A 21801-nucleotide genomic window follows, 5' to 3' on the forward strand; every position below is an offset into this window, starting at 1 on the left:
AAGAAAAGGTAAATAAATGAGGAAATTCAATTGCAACAATATACGCGCATGCTTTGTCTGCCCTGGTAACACAGAGTGTGACCGTGCATCTCTCTCGCCCCTTCTCAGTGCCCAAATACGTGCTGGCTGGAAGAGGCTTTCCATCAGCCGCAATGCAGAGCTAGCTCAAGTCCTACATGGGTCGTGATTTCTGTTCTCCCCCTTGTGCTTTTTTTTAGCTGGTGGGTACTAATAATGTTCAGAAATCTGCGAGCAATTTTCTAACAAAAATCTGAAACAATTCAAAAGTCAATTTTAGCTGTATTTTACTGACAGAATAGGCAGAGATACAGTAAGAGAGTAACAAGCATTAAGTGAGATTGGGTAAGAGTGCAAATAGTTTTGAGGAGGCTGGTTTTGTTGTATTTGTGCAGGGCCATCTTGTTATTAGCTTATTTTAATAGAAAGGGTGTTCCTTTTTCTTTTGCAAAATGAATTGTCAGAACTGCTTTTCTTCGTTAGGGAAATACTTTTAATTGCTGGCTCATTTCCTCCTTCTGAATTTCCCAAGAAGTTTTTTATTATTATCTTTGCTTCCTCTCTGAAAAGTAGTCTATTTTTAAATATGTAATTGCCTGTTTTCTCCTTTCGGTGTTTCCATTTTATTCTACAAATGCAGCTTTTAGAAAGCATAATTGTCTGATTAATTTCATAAGCTATTGATCTATAAATTCTCATACTATATTCAGAGTTAAAGATCGCTTTCCGAACTTAGTATTTGGTCATGAATTTCCTCAGCACTAATTTTTGGGGCAAATACCAGCAGCACTTTCAGTTAATTTAAAAATATGCCTAGTCTGAGATTTTAGCAATATTTAGGCAATTTGTCAATGTGTTTTATTAAAAATCAAATTCCAGACCTTCCTTTTACAGTGATAAAATTAGGCATCTATAAAGTCTAACCTCATATCCTTGATTCCATTTAAAGCATTCTTACAGAGCAACCAACTCGGCTCAGTGTTAGAGCCTTCTAGTTGCGAAGAGAGCGGCTTAGCTACTGCTAATTAACTGCAGTAGCTTTATTAGTTATGAAGAACTCAAATGCAAAACCTCTGCATAGTTTTATAGTTGAAATATTGCTTGTTTATCTGAAACAAGGTATTTTGGTTATTATTTCTTCTTCTTTGTCTCTTGGAGTGCTTTCCTTGAGACTTGTTGATGCCTTAAATGTAACTTTTAATTTCTATGGAAATTCTGTCAGAATGATAAATTAGATGGGGGAAAATATATCTTTGTTGTCAAAACCTTTTAATTTACTGTACCTCTTTTGTATACGTGACAGTAATAACTGTTTCTGTTGACCATTAAAGACAAAAGAATTTGGTGAGATGGCTGGCTTTTCTCATCTTCCTGACAGTATAATTTTAATTATGTTTACTTGTGTGACTACCCTAGAGCTGCTGAAGTTGTTAGAAGTTGCTTCAAAAGCATCACTGAGATTTACTGGGCAGGTACATCCTGGCATATAAAGTACAGCAGAAGATATAGAAAACGTCAAGGAGAAAATAACGTGATTATATGTGCAACAGCTTAAGTAAAATGCATCAGTAACGGTGTTAATGTAGGATGAAATCCAGCTGAAACAGGATTTATGGTCAATATATTTAACCTAGAACTTTACTGGTTTCATCTAGTATATAAGCCCTTGCAAAGTGTATCTTCAGCGCAGGACCACACCAGTCGGAATGTGTCGTGTATATTCTGGGGAGGGGGTGTCAGGTCTGCATGGCAGCATGGCGTGATGTGAGGGTAGTCCCACGCTGCTGACTGGCTATAGGAGATGCTCTTCTCCATCACCAGGGGTAATTCTAAGTCTCCCTCTTCCATTTTCTATGCCACTCTGTTTTCTAAGTTTATTCTAATTTCAAAACACCGTCATTGAGCCTTTGTTTATTTTGCTTTGGCACAGAGGAAAAGGAAAGGAGGAAGGAACTGAGAAATACCAGCATGTACTACTTTTGCAGTATTACTTGTAGCTATTCAGCAGAAAGCTGGTAATGCTGTTGATTTAAATATTTGATGGTTACAACAGCTTGGGAACAGTTAAGACTGGGAATCTGGGATGTGTTTCATCTCTTGCCTCAGACCATGCACTTTTTTTTTTTTCCCCTTTCACTGTCGTAGATATTTTTTAGGAGGGTACAGAGCATCATAGCTACTGACCTTGACACAAATTTTGGAATTTCCTATACTTAGGTTTTTAAATATTTACTAAGTTTTGCCTAATAAGGTTTTGATTTTTTTTCAAATTTTTATTTGTTTTTACTGTGCTAAATGTATACCATTTCAAGTGTAAACTGATTGCAATGAGGTTGAGTAACATACAGAGTTTTTTGAGTGTTGGAGTCTCAGCTTTGTCATTGAAATAAGTAGACATTGCCAAGATTTTGACTATGTTCTGAACATGGCATATGTAGGGTTCATGTATTTTACCTCTGAATTTGCTGTGATGTGAGCATGACAGTAACTACTGTCATTTTAAAGACCACAAAAAGTAGGAAGTTTTCTTCCACAAATATATATGTATTTGTCTCTGAGTGGCAAGTGTACATCAGAACAATCTTTTGGAGATTTAAAATCAAACATCATTGTAAGCCTATAGTTGTTGGGAATTTTTTCAATGTTCTTATAAAGGGTATTTTAGCAAATTATGTTTAGAAATGTTAAAAAATACAATTTGTTTTAAGGGTGTTAGCTGTGAGTACTGCTCATCACTTTGTTTGAGCATGGCTGTTGTTACATTTTGCCTTGAAAGCCATCAAGTATTTTGCCATAGATTTCACTGATGTGGTTACAGGAACTGTATGATTGGGATTTGGGGATAGTGAACATTATAATCATAATATAAGATGATTGCATGAGGTAACTGTTTGCCTTCCCAACTGCCTGTGGTTAGGAGCAGAGCTGTGTTCTGCAACACATTTTCAATTTGTACTTTTTTTCTTCATTGTTGACTTGCAGTGTAGTCTTTTCTGCTGCTCCCAGGAGCAACAGGACTCAGTATTTCAAGGGTGAGTTTATATAAAACTAAGGTTCATCTTTCATTCTAATCTGTATTTGCTGTGGATTTTTTTGCCCTTTCAGGAGGATACAGATCATAATTATTATACTTCAAGGACATATGGCCCGTATGATTCTACCAGCCGGGATTTGTGGGTCAATATAGACCAAATGGAGAAAGACAAAGTAAAGATTCATGGGATCCTTTCCAATACTCATCGGCAAGCAGCAGTAAGTTGTTACTCCTTTTTCTTCTTTGACGGACGTGGATTTTTTTACCAGTGAGCAGCACATTAGTGTTACTAAGTATTGTGCCTGCCATTCACAGAGCTTCGTCTTTGAATTTTAGTTAAGTTATGAAAGTCTGCACAGTGTTGCTATCAAACGATTCCAAGTTGTCTTTTTACGCCTGCTATAACAGTCCTTCCGAGATCCCTTTACAGATATATTTAAAATCCACCTCTGTTTCTAAGGATCACAAACTATCAAACAATAAACTAGTAATGTTGCTGAATTTGGATGGAATTTTGCCATTGACTTCAATAAGCAACAGAACTGGGTTTGGGATTAAGTTGCCAAGGTATAAGTCTCCCATGGAGCGTATCTGTGTTTGCACTTCCATTTTGTATGAGGTGTCACACTTTTTGTTTTGGATTAATTGATAAAACTCATGAGAATGTTATTTACACTGTGTGATATTTATTTGTTGACACTCTGAAACTGTGATCACGTTTATCACTTCTGTTACTATACGACAATCTTATTTAACTTATTGTAATCATGCTGCCTGGTAAAATGGGTATTAAAATAATGGGCTTACATGCTTAGAAGTGAAATTGAATGCTGCGTGATTTACAGATTGTATTCTCAGATCTCCCCTGTGGCTGGGAACTGCATACATAGAAGAGCTGATATTAGAACAAATTAAATATAGAAAATTACAACTCAGAATTGTGATTCGTGAGATTCTTGTTTCATCCATTCATCAACTTAGCTCCAGCAAAAAGTCCTTGGGTTTTGCCAGTTTAAACACAAAATCTAGTTAATGCCTTATTTAAAAGTTGTACAGTTTTTAAAGGTGTGGGTGTGTTTAACAGTTTTAAAGCTGAGAGAAAAGCCAAGTGGAATTCATCTTTTCTGTCAGTTTATCTGTTATCTCCCTGGCACCAGCCAGGTGACTGGCTTAGAAGAATGTAAGAGGCAGCAAGAAGAAATACTGTGGTATTTAGCTCAGAATACAACAAGCAGAGTGGGGTGACAAATCCACTACATGTGACTAACAGAGAGTCTAATACATAAAATATATATTCCTCCTAGCCAAAAAGACTGTAAGGAGCCTGGGATAATGCAAATTCAGAGTGTTTAGGCGGTTATATATCTTTGGGGTAGGTTTAATAAAGCACTGTACCAGCTATTTTCTTAAGACAATTTGTTTCTAATGAGAAAAAAAAAAAAAACAACACAAAACCTCAAGGGTACCTAAAAGTGAGAATCTGTATTGTCTGGCTTGCCTTATTCATCTGGGAACCTGGTGCTCTGTGTTGAGGGAGAGAATGGAAACATACAAAAAAAGTAATAAAGGAATTAAAAAATACCCATATAAGGTAAAAAATTTTTCCCTAGTAGAAGTAATTTATGAGGTTTGGGACCTAAACATTAGTGAAATTCTTTTGAAAAATTTTAACCTGTTGTTTAATGATTAGTGAAGGTGACACCCTCCCATGCCTTTGCTCTCCAAGCACTTTTGTTTCCAGTTGGATCCCTGAGATTATACACCTAAAAATGACAGTTCCAAGGGGGGCATTTTGTTGAAGCTATTGAACCAGAGGTTTAAAATTAAATAATGCATTTGCTCCCGTTGTGGGATTGGTGTGGAGGACCATTCAGCATGGCAGACGGGAGCTTGGCAGCATGAAGGCTTCAACTCTCTTTCCCCAAAGCAAGCAGTATAAGATTTTTCTGCCGAATGTCAAGTGTCCACTCCACCTTCCTGCCAGCTCTAGCAGAGAAGGCTGTGGTCCCAGTTTAGCACACTGATATCCATCTCTATTCGTATTTACCCAAATATCTCGGACTGTGAACTAAAGTGGCTGCAGCCATGTCTACATGCTGTTTTAAAAACCTCTTTTTCAGAAGTTTGTTTTATGTCCCTTCTGAAGGGTGAAAAAGTACCAGTGAGTCATCCTGTAAGGCTTTATATTTTACTTATGGGCCTGTAACTGATTTCTTGTATGTGTCCGAGCAAACAACACCCATGTGTACTACACAACAAAGTTATTTAAAAACAAGATGTGTTCTCTATACCTGTATAACAAGTGTACAGTCACGTATTCTGAGCAGATCATACATAACTGAGCAGCAATCTCTTCCCTTCTCTTCCATAGAGATAAACTTTGCCATTACCCTTTTTAAAAGGGCATTTTGCACATTTCTGTGATTTACATACTGATAATTTCTGAAGATTATTCTCTAGTTTGGCAGGAGAACAGGGAGTTAAATGAATACATTTTAAGTATTAATGATTTTTTCTAATAACCTAATTAATGCTAAAAGTTTTACACTGAATTTGTGTGTTTTCCTTAATTTGGAAGTGTGTAATCCTAAGAGTTCCCAGAAGCTGCCAGTTGGTTTTGCTTCTACAGGAAAAAGTAATAAAGATAGGATCCATGAGATGGTTTGACTCTATAAACAGCATAATTATTGCTTGGGGACAGTAACAGACAAATATTAATGGAACAATTAAAACATCTAGCACTACAGGATTTACATCACTAATAGTGATTTTTTTGTTCTTTTCAATACATTGTCATCATCTTAACTGTATAATAAAATTTTAGGTGTGGCTTGGATGCTCAGTGTGTTTGGATTAGAAATCTAATAGCTGATTACTCAAATATTGAACTAGATACAGGATCACCTCATACTTGGAAACTCAATTCCCTTTCCTGTAGTCCATTCTATCATTTATGCATGGAGAAAACATTTACATTTTTATTCCAGTGGGTTGAAAATTCGAATATTCTTTCTGAAAAATGAGGCGTGCTTCCTAGCAGGAAAAGTAAAAACACATTTATTTCTAGTGGCTGTTACAATATTACACTTTAAAACATTCCTTAAATCTTGTTGATTCTTTATTACAGTATTACATTAAACAATTGTCTATAATAAACATTTTTACATTGGCAGAATTTAAGGCTTCACTTTTTGATTGAAGTCAATGGGAGATCCGTATCTAGCCTGAGTGGGCATAGCATCAAGTCTTTATTGCAAACATCTTTATACTAATATCTATATTGTAGCAATTCAGAAGACTCAAAGGAGCAGAGTTATCTTTTGAAACAATTAAATGGTTATTTTGTTATTCAGAAAGTTATTTCTAGCAGTGTAAAAAAGGAAAGGGGGAAAGTTTGGTCAGAAAATTGATGTTTTTAATCATCTTGGGAAATTATGTTCGGTAGAGCAAGGACATAATTTAAATGGAGCACACATATAAATTTAGCACTCACCCCAGCAGTGAAAATTTTAGAACATGGAAAAACCCTGTTTGTTTAAGTTAATATGAGCTGTCTTTTGCATATGCCATTTTGATTAGAAATGTTCAGTTGTATACTCATATTTATGTACATACAGAAAAGGTCATTAGAACCTGCTCAGTCCAATTTGCTCCGTTCTGCAAATTACCGTTCTCTGCTCTGAATTCAGCTGATAAAGCATAAGCATCTGTAGGCTGACAGGGAAAAAAAAGATTTTTTCTTCCCTTTTGCTTTTGCAATAAGTACCTTAAATAGAGTTTGTTAGTACTTCTGTTGCATATTTCTTTACAAATCATTTGAGCTCCTAGTTAGCAGTATAGAGAAGTTTGGGGACTGGTGTCACGTGGGTTTGATGGAGGACTTGCCTTCCAGTGACCAGCCTTCATCAGATAAGCACCCAGGTAGCAGCAGGATGTCAGGAAGAGCACTTGGATCTGAAGGAGCATTTGGCAGAGGAGCAAACCACCGGCAGCCGAGGCAGTGGGCATTGTGTAAAACTTATGTATTGCTAAGGCCTTAAATATTGATTGCTCCCCTTAAGAAAGAGGCTAAAGCAACGTTTGTTTGAGAAAAAATTCTAGGAATCTGTATTAGTTTCATTGTCATGAGAGAGTTATAATGTCTGTTCATATATTTTATTTTCTGAAGTCTTCAGTTACGAAAATCCATTGCTTTCAGGTGTTTAAGTGCTACACAGAGTTGTTTCCAGTTAGCTATTGGCAATTCCAAATTAAGAATAGCAAGGCTCCAGTGAAAAATAAAAAGTAATGAAACAGATGTTTGAAGCGGAGGATTGTTCATTTTGTTTTCTCTTACCTTTCTGCACAATATCAATTTTATTTTCTGCTGTTGTTCCTTTCAGAGAGTGAATTTATCCTTCGATTTTCCATTTTATGGCCATTTTCTACGTGAAATTACTGTGGCAACTGGGGGTAAGTGGCTTTCTAACCATTTAGTTTTGACTAATATGAGAAGAGTTTCTTGCAGATATTTAAATTACCTTTTTTTCTCCTGTATATGTCAAGAGATAAACTGCAGCATTTATTTACGTAATTTTGCTTTCCACAAAAAAGAAAATTACAAAATATTGATATGCTGAAAAACCTCCAGCTGCTCAAATAGAAATGTTATTAAACCCTCTCAGTGTAAGACTTTACAGCATTACTCATTTTCTATCTAGGTATTTCCCCCAGTAATCTTTTGTGTGTGTGTGTGTGTATCTGGAGCAGTTGCACTTGTGGAGGTGGTGCTGGAGCCAAAGCAAGGAGGGAAACTTGGGGTTTGGCTGCATGAGGGCAGAGAATTTACTGTCCAAAGATGAGGAGTGCTGCTAGAAGTACATAACTTGTCACCTGTAAGGCAAACCCACTGTGGTGTGTTGCCTTGGTGTGGTACAGTGTCTGCAGCAGTGCCGTGGTGTTCCTCTCCTGTGGGGTAAGATGGGAGGTATGGAACAGCTCAAGCTCCTGGTCTTGTAACTGGGCACCACTGATGGCTCATAGTTGGGGCTCTTCCTCCCACCGCTGCTGGCTGCTGCTTGCACTGATCTCCTGCATCAGAAACAGCCATCGATCCCTTCTGCTCTCCTCCAACTCCACCTCCTTGAAAGAGTATAGAGACACAAGAGGAGACCAGAGGAGAATGAAATGATGTGGAAGACAACAAATGAGAAATAAGAGGAGGAGTAAGGGTCAAAAAATGAAAATAGGGAGACAGAGAGCATACCCATGGCATCCTCTGGTCCTTGAATGTGTCCAGCAAGTTCATGGCCTCTGGCTGGTGATGCTCTGCCTAGAGGTGTGACAGGACAAGCCAACAGAAATAGGAACCACCACCACCAGGACCAATCCTACCCTGTCCCTGGACAACGTTTCTCTTCATGCTGTGAGTGGCCAACTGGCCAGGACCAGGGGATGTCCATGTCCCACTGGAGCTCTGGACTAAAAGGTTAGGGAAAAATTGGAGCCAGAGCGTCAACAAGAGCAGCAGCTGAAACAGGTTTCTGTCATGCTCTGTGGCAGGATCTGCATTTTGCTTCTTGTCCTGGTTTCAGCTAGGATAGAATTAATTTTCTTCCCAGTAGCTGGTATAGTGCTGTGTTTTGGATTTAGGATGAGAATAATGTTGATAATATACAGATATGTTGTTTATTGTTAGGCAGTGTTTACACTGGGTCAAGGACTTTTCAGCTTCTCATACTGCCCCACCAGCAAGGAGGCTGGGGGTGCACAAGAAGCTGGGAGGGGACACAGCCAGGACAGCTGACCTAAACTGGCCAAAGGGATATTCCATACCATACACTGTCATGCTTAGTATATAACTTGGGTGAAGCTGGCTGGGGGTTTACACTACAGCTCAGGAACTAGCTGGGTATCGGTAGTCTGCAGGTGGTGAGCAATTCTACTGTGAATCACTTGTTTTGGATATGCTGCTGCTGCTGCTATTATTATTATTATCATCATCATCATCTTCCTTTTCTGTCATATTAAACTGTCTTTATCTCAGCCCACAAGTTTTACCCCTTTTTTTCCCTGATTCTTTCTCCCATCCCACTGTGGGTGGGAGGAGTGAGCGAACGGCTGTGTGGATGTTTTAGCTGCCTGCCAGGTTAAACCACAACACTTCCAAAGCAGAAGAATACAAGACATTGTCAGAGGTGAATAAAGGCTCATTTTTAAATGTTTGATTTGCAGTTAGAATGATAAAAAGGATGCAGAATTATGGGATGCCTTCAGTATCAGGGTTTTCTCTTCTTGATCAATAATGACATTTTGATGCTGATTTGGATCAGATGAGCCATGAACTACTGATTGGGATTTTGAGACTTGTCTGATTTCCATTCTCCTTTGCTTTTAATTTCACTTTGGTGCTTGATCATCGATGCCTAATTCTGTATTCTCTTATTAGAGGAGCTGCATTTGATAGAGTGCCAAAATCAAGTGCATGATCTGTGTAGGGTGAAAGAATGGGGTGGGATGGATCCTGCACAGCAGTAGTGGGGACAGTGTTCATTCTGTAAATGCCCCCCTTATTCTTACTGCTGAACTTGGTTCTTTAAATCTACACAAAATTCACTCTTTCTCCAAGTAATTCCTCTTGTGTGGTCACTCTCCTGGGTCTTTGCTTTTAATGGAAGTCATGGATTTTTACGACTCCTGTCACTAATATGCTGCCGTCATCAAGCTCCCCCATCTGCCCCAAAAGACTTGGGAGTAAAGCTAAGCTCCCAAGAAGAGCTGTGTAGTAGTTATTTGTAAGGGAAATATTTTTTCTTTTGGTGTAGAGCATTTGGGAAATTTGGGTGTTTTGTTGGGTTGTGGGTTTTTTTGGGGGGTGGTGGTGTTTGTTCATTTTTTCTTGTTTTGTTTTAAAGCATGCAAGCATGTGAGAATAGCTGCAGCTCTGCAGCACTCTTTTCTCTTGCTGTTAAAGTTAACGGAACAGTGAATGATAATTCTGCTCTTATTGCTCCACTTCTACTAAATACTATAATACTGCTGTGAATAGATCTATGGATTATTTTCAAGCTAAATAGGACTTTAACGTAAGTCCTTTTACTGACATTAGCACAGAGACACTTCTATCTTTCATGTGACCCTTCTGTTATTTTCAACCTCAAAATTAAGCATGAAAAAGTAAGATCTAGTCAATAATAACTTTAAAAATATTACCTTGAAAAAGCCCAGTAACTGTAAGTCATCCTGTCAATCCAGGACAGGATGCAACCTTTCCTGCAACTTTAAGACTCCTAAACCCATTTAGTGGGAAAAGAAAGATCTGTTTCTGTCCTAACTCTCTGATAAATGTTTTGCTTTGGCTATATTTGCAAATTTTGTAACCGTAAGTCCTTGGTGGTGCAGTGTGGCTTATAGCCTAGCAACAAAGGATAAAGACAGGCTCCAAGTGCTTTTTATACTGTATGGTTTACTATTTCTTAGTAAGATTTTACAATGGCATTACTATTATTAGAGGTCTGGAACACCTCCAGAGGTTATTCTGAGATCAAAAGAATGACAGAGTTAATGTGTACAGGAGTCCCACATGACAAATGTCCACTTCCTGGAGAACAGGCTATGATTAATTATGCTAATGACAAGACTACCATTGTTTTTACCTCCCAATCATAAATTAAATAACCTTATTAAAAGGAAAGCTTAGGACAATGGCATGTTAAATCCCTGTCACAATAAAAATATCTACCCAAATGGTTTCTGCCATTCTTTATGGAGGGTGCATTGTGACATAGTAGGCTTTCCAAGTTACTTAAGACGACTTTGAAATTGCTGAGGTGTAAAACTCAACTGTTTTTTTTCTTCTGTTTAACTAATATTTATTTCTTCTTCCGAACAGTTTTGCTGAGCTGATTGTGTTTGACTAAGGAAAGGAGGAGTGGGGAGTGAAAATAACTAGTTTGAGGAATTCATTCACAATTGTCCTTAGTTTGTATTTGATAAGGCTATTTAATTCATAACTATGTTCATAATTATGTTATTAATATAATTAGTAAATTGTGGTTCTTTGGAATACAGGCATCTATCTCCCCAGATTCCTACTGAGAACATTTTTAAAGCAATCTCTGGAGAGCTCCTAAGGCCATAATAATAGCAGATAACACAAGAAAAAAAAAAGAAGTTTGGTTTTTGTGAGGCTTTCTAAAGTTTGTGCTTTACAGGCCACAAGTGCAGATATTTCTGTAATAAACCACTCAAGAGTTAGTGCGTCATGTTGTGAACATCAGGGAGCTAAGCTCATGAGGCCTGTTTGATTGGCAGTCACTGATACCCCAAAAAGAGCTCAGTGGCTGTGGAGGTGGGAAAACCCTCTCTGTGCAGCCCTTCTCATGGGAGTCCTTGAAGCTCTGTGGTTCCACATCCTACTCAACATGCAGCAACGCTTCATACTTGGTTGTATTAATCTTCCATGGTCATGCTAGTAAGTCCCTCTTATTTATTCTCTGTGGTTTATTTGTTTATCAGCCTATGTTTTCTAGTGCAGCCTTGTATCAAATATTGTAAATTTGGGGGGATTTTTTTTTTCTTTCATGGCATCTCATCAACAGAACATTTCTCTATGGTATTGCTATGCCTGTAGCAGCATTACAGAGGAGAGTGCTAGCTAACCCAGATTATTATGGATTTTCATTAAATCTTATATTTTTTGCCCAGGATTAATAATTTTCTTCCAAAGCATTTGGTACTGGATGGTGTTAAAGAGACTCAAACGGAATTGTACTGTGTAGCTCAGCCCAATATGGTAGGTTTTATATTCAGAAATAGCAGCAAAACCTAATCATGTATTTTGTTTGAAGACTGAGCATATATATTTTTTTCTATTTCAATGTAATCATATTTTTATAGATAACGTAATATATATCTGAAGATTATATCTGAAGGTTCATTTGGCATTAATTCATACCAGAGGCACCTGTCAGTATATGGTGGCAATAACTTTCCTTATTTGACAATTTATTTACTTCCTCTTAGCCCTTTTTTTCTGGCAGAGCAACATCTGGAAACTCCAAAACAGATTATATGATCCTGCCAGTCAATATGACCTTTGATTTATCCAGTCTTTCAGGAATTGTCATTAAAAAGAAAACCATGTATTCATCACTGAAAAATTATTCAGTTTTCCAATAAGTAAATATCAGCTTGTGTTCTGTTGTGGTTTTTGTTAAGGTTTTCAAAGCCTGTTTCTGTTACATTTTCCATACCTCTAGTGAATGTTTTTAGACTCATCTAGAAAATTCTGCCATGAGTAGAATATTCTGACACTGAGGTTGTTCGCTTTCAACCATCCGTTATATTTTATTCCCAAAGCCAGTGACTGCTTTGCAAAACAGAAGTCAATGCAAGTATTAACATGCTGATTATGACTGTACTCTTGAATGTTTCACTAGCAAATTCATTCTAATTAATTATGATATAATTACTGAAATGAAATTTTCAGAATTGAGAGAAACTGTTACTCCTTGAACATCAGTACCAAAAATGTAGGAGTAATTACTTTCAGCAAACTAAAAATGGAAATTAAGTCTGTGAGCTAAATCCTGAAGTCTTTGGTTGATTTTTTTTACTCAGTCTTAACTCAGGCAAGTAACTACTGATTTCCAAGTTCACAGAGTGAAAATAAGGTCTGAATCTAGGAGAGAAAGAGGTGAAGGGCAGTGGAAGGTTGAAGCTTAGTTTGCTCTGGGACAGGAACATGTAGACCCCAACCCCACATGGACAGAGGCAGGATGAGAGGTTGCTGACGATTTGGGGACAGGATTAGTGAGAGGAAGGGATTCCCTGTTGGAGTTGCAGTTGTTTATTAAGGAGCCAGGAGCCCTGTCAGGTGAATGAGCTGAAAGAAGTTTGTGCACTGAAAAGGAGGAGTACAGCTGGATGTGGTTTCAATTGACAGGGAGCACTGGATTGTAGGAGATGGTATTATCCTGGAAAAGCTAGAGGGAAGAAAAACTGCAGGAGAAATGGATGGAGGGAGAAATCAAGCTGGAGGCCACTACTATTAGGGTAAGTAATAGCCATTTAATAGATCAGCAATTTCAGTAGTAGCTCCCAGTGGGGAAGCTGTTGTACTGGTTTCAAGCGGCACAGATGAGTGGCACAAGAGAGAAAAACAGGTGTGAATGAAGAGATGAAACTTAAGAGTTACACTTGTCTATACTATCATGCAGGTTATTATGTTGGAAATGAGTGTGTTTCTGCAGGTATGTGAAACTGGAAACAAGAATACTGTAAAAATGACAGAAGAATACAAAGCAAATAATTGTGGCGGGCTTCCATGTGGAAAAATATGAAAATCAGCATGCTTAATAGTAGGTAAGTTACACTAAGAAAACCACAAAATTGTAGGAGGATAGATTATAAATTGAACAAGGTAAGAGCAACCACCTGGTGACCTCTAGTAGGCAAAGATCACTGTCTACTCCAGCAACCTCTAAACATGGCAGTAACTGCCTGGACATACCATGAAAAATTCAATTTGAAAGACACATCTTTATAAGAATAACTTATAACTTACTTAAGTCTTACTTACATCTTTATAAGCATAAATTATAACTTACTTAAGAAGTAAAAAGTAACAGAAGAAAGCAAAAGGGGACTGAGTGACATGGTTATTGCTTTGTGAAAGCTTAGCTGGTTCGTGATGGGTTGATCACCAGTAGTGCTGGAAGGGACACTGTGCAATGAAAGTGCAGGGAGTCTAAAATAACTGCACCACGAGCTACAGGAATGGACACAGCATGTACGCAAATTTACGATTAAAACAAATACATTATATACAGAGGGTACAATTCGTCTAGCTTTGCCAACATCTGTATCCATGTTTGTCAGCCTAAACTCATATACAGTCCGTAGAGATGTAATCGATATAGTCAGTAGAGTCTATGAACACTGAAGGCAGATGTTTAAAGTAGGTTGGATGAATTGCCTCCGGTGTCTAATTCTCTCTATACATCAATGTATACATATATTGCCACAAGACTGGTGTGATTAGCTCAAATATAGATGTTTATATTTTTAGATTTATAAAGCTGAGTTGAGTATTGAGACATTTTACCAGCTAGCATGAAGAAGGCTCCAGAAATGTCCACCTACCCCATGCAATAGCAAATGCACAAATACAAATCGGAAAAAAAATGAAAGTCAAAGGACTCAAAGTTGTTACAGAGAAAAAAACTTGAATCGAAAATGTTCTGTATAGGTAGATATCTTATATAAGAATTACAAGGAAAGCTTGCAACTTCTAAACCAGTCAAAAGATAGCTAAAATGGCATGTTGTAGGCAATTAAATACTTTGGATGTTTGAAACAACTTGGAATGCCAAAGACAGCATATATTGGCCAAATATAACCAAGGATATTAGAGGGCTGATGGGAGTGTATGGGGAGAACAGCAGTAGGAGCCAATAAAAGTGGGAATAGGTTTTGAAGCAGAGTAGGGATGGGCCTTTAAAAAGCAAGTCGTGTATTACCACATTGATGTAGCTTACTGCTCAGAGATCTGGAAACTAGACAGCCTGTCAGATGCTTCCACAGCAAGCAACGGACCCAACGCACTGACACATTTCAGCAGAGCAATAGGCTATTCCAGTCTGAGACATTTGAGGCAATGACTCCCAGTAGTGCTGTAGTGAGTTTCTGGCACTTATCAGAGGATGGGGATTCGGTCACATATATTCCTGCTGAAGCTGGAGCAAGCACTTGAATTTGTAAAGATTGTATCAAAACCTGGTGAGATAATACTTGATAAATCATCCGGCAGTAAAGGAACATTCCTGAGCAGTAGATTGAGGAATTATTTGAAATAATTCTTATGACGGAGATGCTGCCTGAGCATTTCTACCACTGTTAATAATGGAAGGAGAACCAAAGAAAGAAAGAAAAAGGCCCCCCAATATTAAATCCCACTGTGATCAAATTAAAGTTGGTAATTTTCTAAACCCCAAATCAAGTGCTCTTTGTATGATTGTTACTTCCTAAAGACAGATCATATGCTTAAAAATATTTGTACTTATTAAAGAGAGAGACCTTTGTGTATGTAAGATACATACAGCGTTTCATCAAAACTGCAACTGTTTTACCCACTGTTGACCCAAGATAAAATCACAGGCAGTGAAGGTGCTGAAATAAACTTTCCACTGAAACCTGATGTTATCAGAACCTGTGCTGACGAACAGCTGTGAGGTACCTGAGCAAGGTCTTTAAACACCAACCAGTCAGGACAGCTGATTCATCTTTTATTTTTAGAAGAATAATGATCTAAGATTCATCTTTTATTCTTAGAAGAAAGAATCACACTTATTCCAGTATCAAACTATTTGTAAGTGTGCATGTAGCTTGTGGGAAAGTAACAGAGACAAAAAATCTTGAGTCAGCTAGCAAGCTGGTTAACTGCTTAAAAGTTTTATACAGAGAGAACACATTTTGATTTTTCTTTTGGATGTTGAGTGCATAAACAGGATCACAGTATTCATTCAGTACATCAGGAGGGATATTATGAAAAACAAGTACGAAAGTGCAGAGAATTCTAATATAATTTGCATCACATTTTGCAGGACGTTCAGGGAAAAAGGAGCGTATGCTGTGGGGAAGGGAATAAAGCCCAGTGTTGCACTGCCTGAGCTCCATCTTTTTGTGTTGGCACACAGAGCAGTACCTCTGAGCAGGAGAGAAATCCATCCACCTAGCTGGAAGTGCTATGTAAAGAGAAGGATCTACAGGGTTAGGATCTGAGATTGTTAAGGGTAAAGATGGTTGTGAATGTGCAGCCTGGAGTAAGCCTATGCTACTGAAAATATTATCTGGAGATTTCCAGTCCTTGGTGGACAGTTACGTGCACATGCATTTTCCCTGCATCTCTAATAAATTTACTTTCTTAAACTTTCAAAACCAGTGGATAGGTGAAGTTTGCCTGGCTCTCTGGAGTACCAATGTACCGAGTGGAGCATCTTGTTGGAGCCTGCCAGAAATCTCAGCAAGGCTTTTTCGGTTCTTCCTGCTGCTCTGGCCCCTTCAGCACAGGAGGCAGCAGGAGATGTGTTCATCACTTAATGAAGAGCTCTTTGATAACAAAAATTACCCTGTGGGCAACATCTGTTAAATGGCAAGGGTGATATAAAGCAGAGTGAAGCACAGTGTTTCTACCCAAAGTGAGTGACTCGGACTACCCTGTGTTTGTTGCAAGGGATTGCACTTGTCATCACCAGTGGGCAGCTCACTCTGTAAGTACTATAGAGGTCTAGCTGTTGACTGGCAAATATCAGCTCACACGCTTGTCTTCTATTTACCTCCTTGCATCCTGTTTCTTTCTGATGTCATATATTGCCTTACAGCTGTTAAATTTTTGTATTTTTTTCCCTGTGAAGCTTTCTTTTTCTGTCAAATGTCCCTTCTGGAACTATCTCCTGTTTCTTTAAGGGTATAGCCCTTCTATCAGCTTTCCCCTGAAAGTCTTTTTTGTCTTGCTTTCCATCAGTGAACTCTTACAGCTCTTTCTACTCCTACCCTTATGCTTTATCTTTACAAATTGGATCAAAACACTTAGGGCAAAGAGAATGATAAGCTTTAGGGAAAAAAAGTTCCATGTGCCTTGACATCACTCTGACCTTCATCTAGGAAGGCATAGGTTGCCAACTTTGACTGTGTGGCTTAAGGGCAGTAGTTGAACTGAAGTGGTAACAGGACTTAAAATGACCGCATTTGTGTTGGTAAGGTTCTGTTTCATAGAATAACAGATAACTAGCTAAAACATTTGCCCACGTGCAATGCCAAATAAGCACTTAAATAATTTTGCAGTTCAGACACTTAATAATAAATGAAATGGCTTAATGTTAAGGCAGAGAGCCTTCAGGATAGCTGGCAACTGCTTCACTGAACACCAGGAAGTTGTTACATATAGACTATGTCTAAGATCCATCACTTTTTATTATAGAATTTTATAGTAGGCATATATCTTATGTTCAGCCTTTATAGTAGCATTGCAAAGTTTCAATAATATTGTGCTTTTGCAGACTGGTAAAGATTTTTAATGCATGACAAGTCTTTATTTTCTGCATCTTCTACAAAATGTTTATTTGGTTTGCTGCTTGCTTATAACTTAAAAATAAACTTCATTCCATTTCTGCCTTTTTACCAACTGACTTGTAAAAGCTACTATGTATGTCCAGTCTCATAAAATTTTATGTGGTTTTATTTTGTCTTTCCTACCTTATAGCACAATTTAAGCGCCTATCCTCAATGTAGAAGATTTAATAATTTAACTCTGCAAAAACCATTTGAAAAGTCATTTATTGAAAAAACAGAAAATCATTCTCAAACTAAAACCAGGTAACCAGAAGATGATGAGAACAATATATAATATATTTAGTTTCTAATTAAAAGAGGAAATTCCTGATTAAGAGTGGGAAATAGGCCTTTTGCTGCTATAAAGCAGTATTTCATAAAACTGATGTATTAGTGTGGAAGTCCTGGGCCTAATGAAATGTGCTCAGTCCATAAAGACTCTAAGATTTGTAAAATAATACTTGTATATATCTGTTTCATAGAGTCAAAATAAAAAAGCATGCTGACAGTTGGTTACAAACATTTTTTTAAAAATTAGGTCTTTCAAAGTATAGAACATTTGCAGACCAAACAGGCTGGGAAACGTATTGAAAATTCAGCTCAGAGTCAATATTAGTTATTACACTTAAGGACTCCTGTAAGTCGCAGTATTTCTAAAAGGAGGTGGGATCTTGTCAGTTTGAATTCTGTCCAAATGTAATTAAGAGTTTTCCTTTTCCAAAAAGTTAATGTCTAACTTAGGAAAAAGCTCTATTCCCTGTCCTCTTAAGCAAGTTTTTGTTCCTTTTTTTTTTTTTCCTTTAATGTGTTGGTTTCCTAATGATATCAATTTAAATACAAAGGGCTTTTAAAGGTTTCCAGTCAGTTGGACCCATGTGCATCTCAGTGAAGGCTCTTTCCTTTTGTCTTTCAAGGCAACTTTTTTAGGTCTCAAATCAGGCTGTTGTACATGCAGGATTAAAATTCTGGATGTGAAACCCTGTACTCTATGCAGTGCTATTGCTGTCTGGTACCATAGCACCATGTACCATTGCTGATCACTTGTAACAGCCAGAGAAACTGAGGGCTTAATCTCCTTCACGTGTCATTATTCATATCTGTAAATGTCATAAATTTATGTTCTTATTAAATACTTATGAAATTAATATTGCTTCTCATGTTTCTGCTGAAATCTAGTTTCCTCCATTGACTGATCATTTAGGCTCACTAAGAAATTACTGTTAAAATCATAGAAATTTTATCCTGATCCTACTGCCATCAAAGTAGGTTGTAAAGCTCATGTTGCCACAGGATGTTTCCTTAATTGCCTATATTTCATATCACAGCAACTCTCCCATTCAAGGTAGCTGCTTTGTTAAAATCATGTTCTGCTATGGAAGGCAGCACCGATACCCACCTCTGCTCCTGTTCTGAAAAAACTGAGTATATTTACAAGTTGTAGCAGAGCAACAGTCAAAGGGTAAAGTGTCAAAGTCTGTGGAGATTTTTTCCAAAAGACATTTATGTTGGGTGGTACTAGTTACAAGAAGAAAAAAATATGGGCAAGGTTTTTGCATGTGTATTGATAAAGTGCCTTTAATTCTGTCAGGAAATGATATTAGAAATATTATACTTGGAAGAACTCATAAACTGTTATGTCACTTTTATGCTGTCCAGTTTAGTACCATAAAAGGTATTTCACAGCTTGTATGATGATATGTAGCAAGGTGTTTAAGCCAATGCAATGTCAGTACAATGGTTAAGCATTTATGCTATATTATCTTTGTAACTTAATCTAATACCTCTGCATTACAATACTTTACCTTTAGTATCTCTAACATGGTATAGATGTGCTTATAAAGGCCTGATTTTAAAAATAAATAAATAACTTGAAGAGCCATCATCCGCAGAATTAATTAACAAGGAAAACAAATTGTAAGAAAAAGAGAAATTTAAAGCCTTGAAACAATGTCCTAGTTTGCAACTTGTAATATCTTGGAAGAGAAGCTTTTTTCTTCCCTTTTTATTTCACTTCAAGCTTACTAATTCGTTGGGCCACTGGCAATATGTCCAAATCAATTTTAGCGAGTGACAGTAGGTTTGTTTTCCAGCTGCATTAGTGAGCGTGGAGTTTTTGGTTGTTATGCAGTAAGCAGCTTGTTGTTATCTGAAAGAAAAGTTTGGAAGCTTATGCAGACTTAATTAAAATCAATGAAGGATTTAAAAGTGAACACTGAAATTATTGGTGGAGAAATATAATTAACAAAGTAAATTGCATCCTAAAATGGTTCCAGATCAGCCCACAGGGACCCAGTGCCAGTCCTCACTGATGAGGAAGCAGGAAATATTTTCTGGGAGTCAAAAGAAGGCAGCAGCAAAAAAGACTGGAACCATCCTACTGATGGCACAGCCTCACATTAAGCAAAGGCTATTTAGTCACTTAGTGTTACGTGTTGCCAGCAGCACTATTAAAAAATAAATATAATTCCTCTTTCTTCTCACTATTAAGAGTATCTGCTTTGTTGTATCCAAAGCTACTGATCATCCGTAATTTCCATTTCCTATCTGTGTGTCTGAAGAAAGACTGCTAGAGAGTATGAAAAGCGCATGAATCAAGCCTTGTAAGCCTTTTTATGTTTATTACTTCAGATAAAGTATTCTAATTTCCCTGTTTGGGATCTGTCAATGTCAGAGGCAATGTCTGCACCTGGAATTTTGTTAGCATCTCTAACAGACAGTATAGGGAATACAGATTTTCTTAATATCTCGACTGTGCTGCAATGTGGATGTGATGACTGTACCCCTCTGACTCTTGGAGAGTCTTAAGAAAAGCAAATGCTGCTACATGGTTTGCATGCTCAACAGTTGGAAAACAGAGTGCATGCAACTGTTGTCTGAGTCACATTATGAAAAATCACTTGTCCGTTGCCAGCTTCTTCATTATAACATCATTCCTTCCTTGGCAACAACCTTGTCTCAAGCCAGTCCTTGCTAAATTCATTACCCTTGCAAATTGTTCAGATTGATATCAGTCTGTTTCCTGAAACCAAGGCCATTGAAATAAACAGGTTCCCATGGATCTTTGTCAGTTTTGAATTGGGACCTAAATTTCTTTACTCGCTTTCCACTCCTTACAATCTTGGCCTTGGCTCCATTCACATCCTTTCCCCCTTCCTTCTTTCAGTGATGTCATTTGGCTATGATATCCCTAACCTTCAAGCTTTTTCATGCATATGCTTGTTCCTGAGGAGATATTTCCAGGTGCGAGCGGTGGAAAAAAAGCATATTTTGCTTCTCAAATCTTGGGAAAGAATTCATCAGAGGATTTGTTTGGTTTTTTTTTCTTTGCTATGTCTTGAACTGATAATTTTGTAAGAAAGCTTTGATTTAATGATAAGAACATGTCATGAAAAATTGAACAAATAGAAAATAGTTTTTCTTGTTTTCATGGAAAATTTACCTCAAAACTAGGTATTTTGTTTAATGTGTTTTAGTTCCATTTTAGAGTTACTACCACTAGCCCATAATATAGTAATAATTTCACATTATGTGTGTCATTTTGATAGTGACTTTCAAATAGGCTACTAGTTGAGTCTGGAAAAGCAGCTTGTTGTCACGTCTTTCTAGTGTGTCTCCAGGAAACTATAAGGTAGCCAGGATCACTAGCATGCGGTTCTTACTCTGCCTCACCGAGTCCTGATCTCAGCTCTTAAAAAGCAGGGGATGAATAGACAAGGGGTTGGGGCCATCAGTGCAAATGCTGCTTTTCCTTCAAGTGTCAGTGGGTTCAAAGCTGCCTTGTGTTGCCAGAGACAATGTTGGTAAAACTTAGCAGGCAGGATCTGCACTGCAATTCCTGTTAGAAGTGTTTTAACTTCACCCATGACAGTACTACAAAATCTGTTCAAGCTGAAGTATAGCCTATAACTCTGCTTTTAACCAACCTGAAAAAAGAAAGCCAGACCTTGTAAAACTGCATCATGGCCCTTGATGCCTGGGGCCACTTACCTTGAAAAACCCTTTTGTAGCTATTTGCTCTAGTAGAAATGGTGACTTTTGATTTCAAGCTGCTGCACGTGGCAGTCTGGTACGTGCCTGCGCGTCTGAGAGCAGAGAGGGTCTCAAGGCTGTTGAAGAGAACTTGAATGGTGGCTGTTTTAAGAATCAAAGGACTTAACTGGCTTGCTAAAAATGAGGGTGGTACAATACTATTGTCTCTTCAAATAAATAGATGCTTATTAATTTAAGAGTTTATTAATTGGAGTGAGATAGCTGCATAATTGTTATACCCTGAGCTGAATGGCAGTAGATGGGTGATTTCATCTGTCTCACTGGTTAGTTGTAGTGAAGCCAAATAAAAGAAGGTGTTATTTGGCAATGGCATAATAGTGCAATAAAAGTCAATTTCTGTAAGCCTGTTCTTTTTTACTGCAGTTTATGTTCTGTTTTCATTCCTTGTGTGGAGGAGGCATGAAATATAAAGGAATAAAAATATCTATGGAGTGTTGACCAAGATTCTTAAATTCCATCTTTCTCATTCCTATACACTAAAATAATTTTCCTTCTTTTGAGTATGTTTCTATGAAGTGTGATTAGGAGGCATTATACATATTAATACATTTTACTTTCAGATTCCTATCCTCTAATTTCTACCTCTCTCACAAAATACATTACAACCA

The 21801-nt window shown here is 37.6% G+C and overlaps 1 protein-coding gene across 1 annotated transcript in view; it reads left to right on the top strand.

Moving 5' to 3' along the window:
• PLXDC2 (plexin domain containing 2) overlaps positions 1 to 21801 on the top strand; it is a 278497-nt gene that overhangs the window by 146044 nt on the left and 110652 nt on the right. Inside the window, exons 3-4 of the mRNA XM_075746340.1 lie at positions 3124 to 3270; positions 7435 to 7504. Coding sequence (XP_075602455.1) covers positions 3124 to 3270; positions 7435 to 7504 — 217 coding nt within the window. The remainder of the gene's footprint in view (positions 1 to 3123; positions 3271 to 7434; positions 7505 to 21801) is intronic.

The sequence above is a fragment of the Balearica regulorum genome, chromosome 2 (genome assembly GCF_011004875.1).
Source record: "Balearica regulorum gibbericeps isolate bBalReg1 chromosome 2, bBalReg1.pri, whole genome shotgun sequence".
Classification (NCBI taxonomy): Eukaryota; Metazoa; Chordata; class Aves; order Gruiformes; family Gruidae; genus Balearica; species Balearica regulorum.